This window comes from Aedes aegypti, chromosome 1 (assembly GCF_002204515.2).
Source record: "Aedes aegypti strain LVP_AGWG chromosome 1, AaegL5.0 Primary Assembly, whole genome shotgun sequence".
Classification (NCBI taxonomy): domain Eukaryota; kingdom Metazoa; phylum Arthropoda; class Insecta; order Diptera; family Culicidae; genus Aedes; species Aedes aegypti.
Genome location: NC_035107.1, coordinates 215,179,190 through 215,193,522, shown reverse-complemented (window position 1 = coordinate 215,193,522; position 14,333 = coordinate 215,179,190). Strand labels below are relative to the sequence as shown.

Sequence of the window (14,333 nt, the reverse complement as noted above, 5' to 3'; positions counted from 1 at the left end):
GTGTTGTCACTTTTATGTACAACTTGAATACCTTGTCGTTGCAATGATGTTTTAATAGGATTAATTACTTTAGGGTAAAATGGCAGGCTGACTCTTCTCGTTTTTTCTTTAATTGGTTTTAATGTTGTAACATGTTGGCGTTGCTTTCTGAGTTTGTGTTTCTGGAAAATTTTGTCCACACACTTCCTTTCGTAACCATTCACTTCGGCAGCAGTATAGATTAATTGCACATTGTAGAGTAGGTGTGGGGGCCCAGATAGCCGAAGCGGTAAACGCGCAGCCATTCAGCAAGACCAAGCTGAGGGTCGTGGGTTCGAATCCCATCGGTCGAGGATCTTTTCGGGTTGGAAATTTTCTCGACTTCCCAGGGCATAGAGTATCTTCGTACCTGCCACACGATATACGCATGCAAAAATGGTCATTGGCACAGTAAGCTCTCAGTTAATAACTGTGGAAGTGCTCATAAGAACACTAAGCTGAGAAGCAGGTTCGTCCCAGTGGGGACGTAATGCCAGAAAGAAGAAGAAGAGTAGGTGTGCTATGGAATGGAAAGCTGCTTGTTTCTGGGCACCCGAATGGCTTGAATCGGATGTAATATGCCGATCGGTGGAAGTGGGTTTTCGAAAAATTCCAAAACTCAGCGTGTTGTCATCCTTCCTGCTGATCATTAGATCGAGGAAGGGCAATTTCCCATCTTGCTCTTTCTCGACTGTAAACTTCATGGTTTCATGTTGTGAGTTTAGCATGGTTAATGTTTGGTCAAGGTAGCGTTCTTTCACAGGGGCAAACACGTCATCTACAAAGAAGTTTTATGGTTTTATGGTGTTGAGCTTTGTTCTCAAAATCGCTCACGAACACATCTGCCATAAGAGGTGAAAATTTGCTGCCCATGCTAAAGCCGAACGTTTGTCTGTAGAATTTTCCCCTGAAGGTGAAGAAATTATTACTCATACAGACCTGCGCAACGGAGATGTACACTTCGTGGTGATTAGGCGGTGCTCTGCTTCGTTCCAAATGTCGACGCAGGCTTTGCAGAGCTTCAGCGACTGATACGCTCAGGACCAAGTCTGCCACATCAGACGACACTAAAATCTCACCCCTACGCAACTCGCGTCGCGTCTTGTATGTGACGATCCTATTTCTCTAGTATTTCCAATATATCTTCGATAAATTCAACATTCTTCCAACTAGCATTCAAGTAACAAGTCAGCGCCCTACGGTTTGACAGTCATTCCATCTGTTCATAAACTCTGTCACGCTCTGTCACCGACCGGGAATCGAACCCAGACACCTTCAGCATAGCTTTGCTTTGTAGCCGCGGATTCTAACCACTCAAATTTCGTTTTTTTTTTTCCTGATATTTGTTATGGTCAAACCATAGCTACTACTGCAATAAAGAAGACTGTGTACGCAAATCGACATTTCTTTAAAATTTTGTTTAATTTTTTTGCGTGAGCGATTATTGGAACAAACAACAATAGGTTTCAGGAACATCTACAGCAGAGGATAATGCGACAGAGGTTGCTCGAAAACGAGTGAAAAAATCAAGCAATTTACCTGTTAGCTTGCACTCCCGTTCGCGTCGCCTCGACGACTCGCCCTTAGCAGCGCGTCTATCTGTTTGCGAAGGGAGCGCGGCGGTAGTAGGGTCAGCAAGCTCGTACTCCTCGGAATCATTGGTATTTTCGTGATAACTGTCCTCACCGGCACCGGTTCATCTGCTGGTCCAGCCTTAATCACCAGCTCGTTTGCTGGTTCTGCTTCCTCCTCTTGCTCGTACGATGGTAGCACTACTAACGATTTCTCATCTTTCCTCCTTTCAGAAGCGTATGGGAAATAGTTTTCGTCGAAACGAACGTCACGAGCAATCACCACCTTCCTGGACTTTCGGTTCCAAAGGCGATATCCGTTGGGGACGTAACCGATCATGATGGCTTCCTGACTCTTGACGTCCAATTTCTTCCGGCGTTGAGTTGGGACCCAAGCTTATGTCTTGCATCCGAATACGCGCAACTTCGACAAATCCGGTTTGGATCCGATCCAACATTCCGGCGGTGTGGTGTCTCCCGACAACGCTGCTGTTGGACTGCGGTTCACCACGTACACCGCCGTTAGTGCCACTTCACACCACATGGCTTTCAGCATCGACGAATCGATCAGCTTGGTCCTCACTTTTTCCACCAGTGTCCGATTGAACCGCTCGGCTACGCCATTCTGCTGGAGCGTGTTGGCAACAGTGGCTTCGATTTGGATGCCCTTTTTCTTGTAGAAGCCTTTCTGCGCTGTAGAACCATACTCACAGCCTTGATCCACGCTGATCTTCAATCCAAACTGTGCGGTCACAAATGCTTCGTACTCCTGGAACTTCTCGAAGACTTCCGCTTCATCAGGTAGATAATGGCGAAGTGCGTCTTGTCGTCAATGAACGAAACAAAATATCTCGATCTATCCCAGGCAGGCGGATTGATGGGGCCGCGCGCTCGAGGGGCCACTTTGCTCGCACACGTATGCCATCGAAAGGTTCTCGACACTGCTTACCTGAGCACAGGCAGCGCAGAATTGATTCTGTCCCGGCTTGAAGTCCACGCCAGTTGCCAACTGCTTCTGCATGATTTTGGCCATGCCACCTTGGCCGAGATGGCGACAGATCGTTTCGATCTACATGACAAACGTTAGTAGTTGAGCCACTCACCTTTATTTCGATCTCGTACAGGTTGCGATTTCTTCATCCTTCTTGAGCACCGCTTGTTTCTTGAGGAACAGCACCTCGACGCCACCAGCAGCCAACTCTTTTACCGACAGCAGATTGTCTCGAAGGTTCGACACTAGACTGATGCAAATTTTGAAGTTTTTGCTCCCCTATGCTTAAACGATGTCAATCATGATGAAAATGATCCTCCCAAAATTTGAAATGATTCGGAAGAAATTTGGTTGTGCACACGCTATTTGAAGTTTATATGGAAATTACTATGGAAAAGACAAACTTTTTGTGTTCAGTCCTCTAACTGCTCGTCATAATATTCTATGGAAAAGTGATTACACTCATCTTATGTGAAAACTTCCCAGCTACAACTTTGCCGAAGACCACATTTCGATTGGACGTAAGGATAATTTGTTATTTTTGATAACAAAGTGTAAATCATGCTGAGATGATCATTCAATTACTTTCAGAGCAACACTGCTTTTTTGCTGTAGAACATAGTAGCCTGGATTACTTTGATCTATTCTTCCCGCCAGGAGCACCACTGTTGCCTGCCGAACAGTTTGTGAAGCATGCTACATGCAAACCAACTTTAGGATGATGAATAACAATTTATCTTGAGGTCCAATCAAAAAGTGGTCTTCAGCAAAGTTGTAGCTAAGAGAATTTCACATTAGAAGAATTTGCGCACTTTTCCATAAAATATTATGACAAAGAGATAGAGGGCTGAACACAAAAGATTGGCGTTTTCCATAGTAATCTCCATATAAACTTCAAATGGCTTGTGCACAGTCAAATTTCTTCCGAATCACTTCAAACTTTGGGAGAATGCTATTTACCATGATTATAATTGTTTAAGCATAGGGGAACAAACATTTCAAAATTTGCATCACTCTATTCGACACCTTGTGCATGTTCAGGGGGACACCACGATTGCTCATGCCGCTAATCGCGCCTACTTCCTTTGCTATCAGACTGCGCTGTCCTTGGCCACGTTTATCACCACCGGGCATGGCAGCCTTTCCATCACGTTGAAAAACGTCTTGACATTCACCAAATGGTCGCTCGCCCTGGAGTCTAATTTGAAATTGATGACGTTGCATTTCGGCGTGGTTGGCGCATCGCGGTTGGCCATGAAACTTATCCGTTTCTGACACGCTGCAGCTTGACCTTCCTTCTTTTTGCAGTCCGTTTTCAAGTGGCCGGTTTGACCGCACTTGTGGCATTTTCCCTTGAATTTGCCACCATGCTTGTTCCACTGGTGACCCACAAACGCCGCCGGTCGGTCCTCAACGGGTCCTGACGATCAGCACGTTTTAGCTCTTCCGCCAGCAGCCGTTGCTTGACCAAATCCAAATTGAGGTCATCTTCATCGATGTTTTCCAGCGCCGTCACGAGGGTATCGTACGAATCCGGCAAGCTTAGGAACAGCTGGGGCCTTCCTTAGCCGAGTGGTTAGAGTCCGCGGCTATAAAGCAAAGCCATGCTGGAAGTGTCTGGGTTCGATTCTCGGTCGGTCCAGGAACGTTTCGTGATGGAAATTTCCTTGATTTCCCTGGGCATAGAGAGTATCATCGTACTTGCCACACGATATACGAATGCGAAAATGACAACTTTGGCAAAGAAAGCTCTCATGCTTTCGAGTGCATAAAAATATCACCATTCGACCATTATATTTCTCGATGTGTTTTCCATGGCATGTGACGATTTTCGAGAACCGCAATCAGCCGCATGAACTAGGTGCCGTTCAGAATCTATTTTTGTCCACTGTGTGAACCTATTGTGGTAGGGGAAAAGGTGGTAAAATGAACACCTTAAGGAAATCATCTTGTTTCTGATAGAAAAACGAAGAATTTCTACAGTTCTATCCCTCTAAATCAAAAACAGGGATGTTATCTATAGCAGCAACACGAATTCATACTAATATAGCTGAATTTTCACAAAGTTTTGTCGCTAGCAAAAAATGATGTAAATGTTCATTTTACCTGCACTATGTCGGTAAAATGAACAGCTGTTGGTGGTAAAATGAACATCATGTAAAAAACGTGAGCTAAACAAATATTTCTGAAAAAATTTATTGTTCTACCGAAAGTATATCTATTAATGATTGTAACCCATTCAAAGAGAATTCTATAGGTATCAGATTCGACCTCATATCATAACGATATTCACCTCACTGAAAAACCTAAAGTCTTCCGAGCTAAAAGTTACGTCAGTTCTAATTTTCAAACGTGGTTTTCTTAAATCTTAGTTTTCGTTGATATTTTCACTTCAATTGACCTACGTATCAACTCGAACACTCTGATTTATGCTATAAATCGTAGTGGTGTGATAAAAATTTATCGAAATTTGTTTTTTCTCGATAAAAGGCAAGGTGTTCATTTTTCCACCACTTCCCATGCATGCAGCTCCATAGATGCTCTCATTTCGCTTATGTGATTTTCTCTCTTTAAGGGATCCCACCCAGGCTTTCCTAATGTATCGCCTCACGACAGTATGGACCTATGCACGGGTTCACTATTTGACGTTTTAGCGGTGCCGTGTTATTTACGTGACCATGGTAACGAGTGAATTCGGCACCGCTCAAACGTCAAATTAGTGAACTCGTGCATTGGTCCATTTCGACGGCTGTCATCAAATGCTTCCCACGACAGCCTTGTGAATGAACTATCCATGACAGCCTACCATGAGGTGGTCATGCGACATTCAACAATGCCATCTTTTACAGCACACGGCAGTCCGATCACATTGCCTGTTGTGCGTTCGTTTACCGATGACAAGCTCGGTTTTTTTTTATTATGGACCAATGCACGAGTTCACTAATTTAATTTGACGTTTGAGCGGTGCCGAATTCACTCGTTGCCATGGTCACGTAAAAAACACGGCACCGCTCAAACGTCAGATAGTGAACTCGTGCATCGGTCCATTATTATTATTATTTTTTATTATTTTTTCTTATATCTAGATGTTCTGTGTTATTAGACAACACTATCATCCTAATTTGGTAAAACAAATTTAAGATTTTATTAACATTTTGTTAACAACATATTACATTTCATTTGCCGTAGCAGTTCAGATTTTTTACAGGTGAGTTGATTTCATCTGCTTATAAGAGAAAAAATATTTGAATATACTTTACCTAACTTAACCTAAACATATAACGCATTAATCGTGGCAATAGAAGATTGTAACGATTTTTGCCTGAAATTATTATAGATACTTAACTTCATCTGACCAATTTATTGGAAACCCTCTCAACGTGACAACATGTCTACTTGAAGGTTTCAAATAAAGAGCTTTTGGTTTATGTGGGAATGTTATTAGTTGAGTTTTGGAAGCATTAAGAGAAATCTTCCATTTTTGCAAGTATGAAGAAAAAATATCCAAACTTTTTTGCAATCGACTACAGATGACACGCAGACTTCGTCCTTTGGCGGAGAGGTCTGTGTCATCCGCAAACAAAGATTTTTGACATCCCTGAGGTAACTCAGGAAAGTCAGATGTGAAAATATTGTATAATATTGGTCCCAAAATGCTGCCTTGAGGAACACCAGCTCTTACAGGAAGTCTTTCAGATCTGGAGTTCTGATAATTAACCTGAAGTGGACGATTTGACAGATAACTTTGAATTATTCTAACAATGTATGTTGGAAAATTAAAGTTTTTTAATTTTACAATCAAACCTTCATGCCAAACACTGTCGAATGCTTTTTCTATGTCTAGAAGAGCAAGACCAGTAGAATAGCCTTCAGATTTGTTGGAACGGATCAAATTTGTTACACGTAAAAGTTGATGAGTGGTCGAATGTCCATGGCGGAATCCGAATTGTTCATTGGCAAAAATTGAATTTTCGTTGATGTGGGCCACCATTCTGTTCAAAATAACCTTTTCAAAGAGTTTGCTGATAGAGGAAAGCAAACTGATTGGACGATAGCTAGAAGCTTCTGCAGGATTTTTGTCTGGTTTTAAAATTGGAACAACCTTAGCATTTTTCCATTAGTTAGGAAAATATGCTAATTGAAAACATTTGTTAAATATATTAACCCGTATAGGCCTGAGTAAACGCAAAAATCCTAAAACCCTCACCGCTCAGCGAATTCATAATGGATGAGTGTTTTAGTATTTTTGCGTTCACTCAGGCCTATACGGGTTAACTAAAAATGATAAGCTACTTTCTGGAAGTTTCTTGATGAGGATGAAGAAAATTCCATCATCGCCAAGAGCTTTCATATTTTTGAATTTTTTAATAATAGTTCTCACTTCTTCCAAAGCAGTCTCCCAGGCATTTTCGAAAACGTTCTCTTGATTGAGAATATTTTCGAAGTCCTGAGTAACTTGATTTTCAATTGGACTAGTAAGTCCTAAATTAAAATTGTGCGCACTTTCAAACTGCATAGCAAGTTTTTGAGCTTTTTCGCAATTAGTTAGTAATAATTTGTTTTCTTCTTTCAATGCCAGTATTGGCTTCTGAGGTTTTTTCAAGATTTTTGATAATTTCCAAAAGGACTTAGAGCCAGGGTCCAATTGAGAAATTTTATTTTCAAAATGTTTGTTCTTAATTGAGCAAAACGTTTCTTGATTTCTTTCTGCAAATCCTGCCATATAATTTTCATAGCAGGATCGCGAGTGCGTTGAAATTGCCTTCTCCTCACGTTTTTAAAACGGATCAAGAGTTTAAGATCATCGTCTATAATCACGGATTCAAATTTTACTTCACATTTTGGAATTGCAATGCTCCTGGCTTCAACAATGAAATTTGTTAAAGTTTCAAGAGCATTGTCAATATCAAGTTTTGCTTGTAAGGGAATATTAACATCAAGATTAGAGTCAATAAATGTTTCATATATATTCCAGTCGGCTCGAAAATAATTGAAAGTGGAGCTGATAGGATTGAGAATCGCTTCTTGGGATATTTGAAATGTAACAGGGACATGATCAGAATCAAAATCAGCATGAGTAATCAGTTGGCTACAAAGATGACTAGAGTCGGTTAAGACCAAATCAATCGTAGATGGATTTCTAGAAGAGGAAAAACTTGTAGTGCTATCAGGGTATTGAATTGAGAAATATCCTGAAGAGCACTCATCAAATAAAATTCTGCCGTTGGAATTACTTTGAGAATTATTCCATGACTGATGTTTGGCATTAAAGTCACCAATACCAAAAAAAATTGACTTATTGCGAGTCAATTTTCGCAAGTCAGTTTGGAGCAAATTAACTTGCTGTCCAGAGCATTGAAAAGGCAAATAGGCAGCTATGAAAGTATATTTACCAAACTGTGTTTCAACAGAAACACCTAAAGTTTCAAAAACTTTAGTTTCAAATGATGAAAACAGTCGATGTTTTATACGCCTATGAATGATGGTTGCAACTCCCCCACATGCCCCATCAAGTCGATCATTACGATAAACAAAAAAGTTAGGATCTCTTTTGAGTTTAGATCCAGGTTTTAAATACGTTTCGGTAATAACTGCTATAATATAGCTATGCACGTTATTAACCGTAAGAAAATTAAACAGCTCGTCCTCTTTACCATTCAGAGAACGAGCATTCCAATTTAAAATATTTAAATTATTATTTGGATCCATTAGAAAAACGTAATCCAATAACAATTTGATATGTAAATTTTACACCTACTTGGACTGCATCAGTCATAGTGGTGGCTTTGAACATTGCATCAATCATTAGATTCAATTGTTCAGTTAGAAAATAAGCTCGGTTGTTCATTCATAACATGTCTTGTACACCCATATGATGTCGGGGCCTCTCGTGGTCTGTATTTTGAGGAGTGTGATACGTCACGCTTAAATTTTTTCACACTTATTTTTTTGAATGTTCAAAACGTTTGCTATGCATCCACTAGATTATGCAATTAGAAGGCGAACATATTGTTAAAAATAATTATATCATCAATGCCTTTCATATCTTTCTACTCCAATTTAGTTCATATTCACACTTTTTGTACAATATTGTAATCTTTTTTTTTGTATGGTATTCAGTTGGAGCTGCCTGACAGCTTATCTTGTCAAGGCTGAATCCTCGGTCTGGCTTTTGCCAAGTTTCCCCAAGTTTCTACTCAGTAAATCTACTAGTCATTTTCCTAAGAGTTCCTAAGTATTCCCTACGTCGTACATGATAACGATGTATCTAGCTAGCTAATAGTAAGAGTGGCTACGGATCATTCTGGTTTAGCAAAAGGCAAACTGAACGTCACCAATAGTATTAATGTCCACTTCTAATAGATTAATTATTTGAAATGGGCATCAATTCTATCAATGACGCAGAATGTCCGTTGGATCACATCCGAGATATTATTGTGTCTATGCCATATGAATTATAACGCGGCTTTAAGCAAAAAATGCCAAAATGTGATACCACCACTACAGGTTACGCCTTTGGTTTCCATCATATGTGCTAATGGATTATGCCCTCCCATCGCGGCAAGGGGAGGGATATCCACACTTTAGTACAATATTGTAATCTCATGTGTAAAATGTTTAGCGTGAATCTCAAATTTCATGACAGCCCACGACAGCATTCTCGCGACAGCTGGCTCGAGTAGCCGAAGACTGTTACAGCCCTTCGGTGGGTGTAATATGAAACAGCCCGTTCGGCTCACTATGGAATGCTCACGAATGCTATCAGCTGAGTTTGTTTGGTAGAGACTGTTCCAATACAGCCAACATTCATGCGTATGAGCACGATTGCCATTACATTCCATGTGTGACGCGAAACGTACAGCAGCAAAAGGCAGTGAAAACACACAGCGACTGTCGGTTCGGTATTTTCGGCTGCTGTCGTGTCGAGGCTGTACATTTGGAAAGCCTGATCCCACCATTATTTCATCGCATCTATCCCTTCCCTTTACTCTCCCATCGGATAGATGATGAAATAGGCTCGAAAAGGATGATGGCACAAACCTTCTAATTAGTGGGGAATGGTCTTCTGATACATAGCAGTAACATTACAAAATCCCGCTCAGTGAACGTTATAAGGGTTCTGAACAACTTTGCCGAAGACCGCGACATTGTAGATAGTAATGATCCCGAGATATCTCATCATTAATATCCTGGTTTTAGGTGATGCTTAACATTTCGATAATAATTGGTGATTCGACTCGGCATTTATGGAGTGTAGTGTACATCTAATAGTATACTCACCAGGATCACGCAGTTGGATTTTCTTCGAAGCCGGAAAAGTTTCCTGCGTCAAATTACTCACTTTCATCTGCTTCCTGTACAACATGAACTGATGATAACTGCGAGCCAGAGAAACCGCCGAAGGGCTATCGAAGCAGACGACCCATCGGTTCTCGATCTTCTCCAGGAAGCTGACTGAACCACATCTTCGGAACAACATGCTGACGTCGTAGTCTTTGAGATCTGCCAGAGAATAATGAGAAAAGCAATCAGTTTACCTGCCCATGAGTCTGCGACCCAGAACCACCTACAAGGACGGACGTTATCCACCGTGATCGAGTTCTTGCAAATGGCATACTTGGCCACGTGGGCCGGCGTCATCCGGGCTTTACCCGGCGCCATGTACACCTTTAGTTTCTTATCGCTGATGATTGCACCGTTAAAGCGACCTATCACCAAATCCCGATCGTCCGCCCGGTCCATACACAGGGCCAGTGTAACCGTGTTATCTCCGGTGGGTGCAATCTTGAAATGCCTCACCGGGGCAATCGACTCGAAGTTGCTCTTGTAGCGAGCGAGGTCCTCAAACGGCAACTCCGGATAGTTCTCCACCATCACGTACGGCTTCCGGTACTTGATGTCCTTCATATTCTCAATGACCTGGGCGTGGTCGATCCGATCGTCCGCCGCTATCCTACACAACGTGTACGGATCCCCATTCAGAATCATTTCCAGTCCAAGTGCGTGGGACGCAGCGAAAGAATGTGCGAACTGAACGTATGCAGCAAAACCGGTCTTCACCACAAAACGAATATCGCCACAGGTCAGGAAATGTTCGAAAATATCCTCCTCAGTTACGTCTGCAAAAACCGGAAAAGATCAATCAGTTTCACAACACTAAAACCTCCTCAAAAACAAACAGAGTAGACCCCATTAGACATAAAGACGTTAGGCAGAAGGATGTTAGGCAGGATGACGTTTGGCGTAAGATAACATGTAGCCGGTACCAGTAGATTGGACTATGGAATAAAACGTACATTTTTCGATAAAAACGACATGCGCTATTTTTTTGGTGAGATCGCCTCTAGTTTAGTCGATTTACCAAATTTTAGCTTTTTTTTATTTTATCAAAGAGTCATATAAATAATTAGGTTAACGTAAAAAAAATTGCTCTCTTGCACCAGTAGTTGCCGTCGTGTTCCAGTAGTGGATCAACGGATGGAAGCAGTTTTCTAAAATGGATGTATAAAAATGAAGAAAAGTCCCAGAGATAATCTTTATGCTTCATTCAAAAGATATTAGATGCTATATTAAACCTATGTTAAAATTAACTATTTTACTTGAAATTCCTTGTATAATTCCCAAACGTCTACTACTGGAGCACTAGCGCAACTACTGGAACACGTGTACCAATAGTGGCTCATGCGATTTTTTGCTCAAAAAAAATGTTATCCCTCTTTTTATATTTTTTTCATATAGTAGAGGTTGAAATCTTTCGGTTGACGCCAAAAGATCTCTGTTAAGGCTTTTCGTTATTATGTTTTGATTTTTTAAAGCTTAGGTAGTCCACTAATGGCACCGGCACCCTATGCATACCGTATTGAAAATAATATTGGAATTAACCCAGATTACGGTATCTTAAGGACCGTCCACCCCCTAGAATTCATAGGAAGTTCAGAAAGATTTTGGAATTACATAAACAAATTTCTGGTCTATGTATCTTAACTTCCACAAAAGAGAAAATTTAATGTTTAATAGCCATGCCATTAGGGATCGCCCATTAATTACGTGATTCCTGAAGAAAATCTTGATCTAGTAAAATTCATGTTGGATTTAACCCTCTCCCGCCCATGGTGTCTGTAGAGCACCAAAACTTTCAACCTTTGTAATTTTTAAAATAACGAAAAACAATCAATTCTTTTCACACTACTTCATAGCTAAACATCTCCTCTTTCACTTCAATACCTTATTTTATGGATGTAAATACATTGAACATATTCTTTTACGAAAAAAATGTATGAAGTAATGGGTTTTACCGCCCGAAAAATATTGCATGATTTCTAAGCTTGATACAACACAGAGGATTAATCCCGAGAGTTACACTAAAATTATTTTCCAATAGATTTACTTTTTATTTGTTCTAATATATGTTCAGAAGTGCACATTTCTGTTTCGCAATCATTGAGTTTGATGAAATTTGTATGGTGCACATATGCACCACTGGGCGCTCGGCGCACAAAATAAGTTTAGTATCGAAATGTCATCATTGTTTACACTCAACATAGCTCAGCTCAGTTCGCGAATTTTACTGAAAAATCTTTCAGAAATATGGCAAATCTTTACGAAAGTGATGCAGAGAGCGATTTTAATGGATTTGCCGATGAAGACTCAGGTGCTTTGAGTGGCTTTGACGAAGTTACAGATGAGGTGGCGAAAATCTCCAGGCGCGTTCCGAAATCGATTAGATCCAGAAGTAAGTTTAAAATTATAATCGTATCGTAAGCGGTTTATCTTTACAACTATATTACAGATTCCGATACCGTGCACTTCATCATTGTCCCCGAAGGAGATGAATCGGAAGTGGAGAATTTTGATATGAGCGACGATGAAGATGAAGTAAACCAGTTGACGGTGCTTCCACTGCCGGAAAACATTGAAGTATTTGATTATACGTCTGAAGTGGATGACTCAGGTACCGAGTTAGGTAAAGAGGAAGATAAGGAACGACCCAGTTCTTCTAAGAAAGATATACAATCATCAGTCTTAACTCGATCCAAGAAAAAACGTTATTCCCGGAAAACTGGTCAGTCTGTCCCAAAGTGGAGTAAAAACGAACATGTATCTGTGACGCCTCCGAACTGTGATAGTACATATCCTGCACCTCCTAGAAAACCGATGACGCCTTACCAATATTTCTCGCTATTTATGGACAAAAATATTATAACCGATCCCAAGTAACATTTTTAGTTTTTTCATTTACTTCAAGCTGTTGTTACCACCACATCGTTACAACTCATTTTAGACTTAACAACCTTAATAAACCTTTGATAAAACTCCGTTAAACCGGAAGAGGCCCACACTACAGGAGGTTGTTAAGACTATACCTTAAAACCGCTTCTAACCTTTTTGGTTTTGCACCGTATGCATACATCTACTCTTGTAGTGTACTATAAAACATACATAAGAGCTATTTTATAGTCTTATTGAGCTCAACTAGCGGTATTAGATCTTTTGCGATATCCTAAAATACGGAATAAAACCAACGTTAAGAGCTTATGATTGAACAAAAAGCAGCCAACGAGTTGTTTATAAATCATAACCTTTTTTATGATATTGAAATCATCATGATGTCTGCCGAATCATAATAATAAATAAAATCATCATTTTTTGCGTGGCAGTAAATTTCCTTTCCATCGCGTGAAATTTCCGCCAAAGAAAATTTACTGGTGGAACTACACACAATTTATCGATTTACAACAACGCGCCACAATTACAGCATCATAATTAACTATCTAATATTTTATTTCATTACATTTTCAATGATAGCATGCTCATCACAATCACATATTGAAATTTCCCACGCATGAACCCAAAACAGCGACAGTAAAAATGGATTCCGTCCATTTAAATCTTGCTAGTTTTGTCTGGGATGGTTTAAGACCAATTAGTGATTATTCCGTAAAATATAATCATTCATGAGAGCTTTTGATCTAATGAATCCTTTCGCAAAACCCTCCACTGGCTAAAATATTCCTAAATCAGATTATTTGTTCTGTGCTAAGACAAATAGGTTTTTTGGGACCCTTGGCTTAAACTTAATGCGCTCAGAAAAGATAAACAAATCGGAAGATATGATTTTGTGATGTATTTTAATGAACTATATTTGCTTTGTTACGTATCTATTTATGGTTTTACTTTAATAAATTGTTGTGATAAGACCCGTGGTTCATCGGTTGTACTGATGCAGAAAACGGTAAATGATACGTGCCTTAAAATTGAAAGTTTGTTCGTGTAGCTCATCTGTTGTGTGCGGTATCGTTGTCTTACTAGAACGGGAAGTTCAGGCAAGCATGGAAAAAATATTCTACACACGGTAATCAGATAATTGTACGAAATGACTATTTGCCATTTCTATTTTCGTGTTCTGATTAACTCATATTCCATGTAGGGAATTATAATTATCGACATTATGATATTGGTAATGCATTCCAATAACATCAGACAGTTGAGATTTAAGAAGGTTTTAACATGACTTAGTGCAATCTTGTCAGTTTTATCGATGTCTTTGAAAGACAAATGTGATGAGGTTTTAAGTTTAGGTTTTTATAGACACTACACAGCTTCTTCAAAATTCAATTTATTATCAACAAATTTGGCCGACAAATAAGTTTTAGCGGAAGCACTTATAGGTATCTACAGAACATTTTAAAGTGGTTTTTGCTGAAAAGACCGTTTAGCACTTTTCAATGCTGTAAAAAATGTGTCAGGATTTA

The 14,333-nt window shown here is 39.9% G+C and overlaps 1 protein-coding gene across 1 annotated transcript in view; it reads right to left on the bottom strand.

Moving 5' to 3' along the window:
* The window catches only part of LOC5574629, a 56,645-nt gene that overhangs the window by 31,487 nt on the left and 10,825 nt on the right, over positions 1 to 14,333 (bottom strand). Inside the window, exons 3-4 of the mRNA XM_021857538.1 lie at positions 10,152 to 10,700; positions 9,862 to 10,083 (exon numbers count right to left, since the gene is read on the bottom strand). Coding sequence (XP_021713230.1) covers positions 9,862 to 10,083; positions 10,152 to 10,700 — 771 coding nt within the window. The remainder of the gene's footprint in view (positions 1 to 9,861; positions 10,084 to 10,151; positions 10,701 to 14,333) is intronic.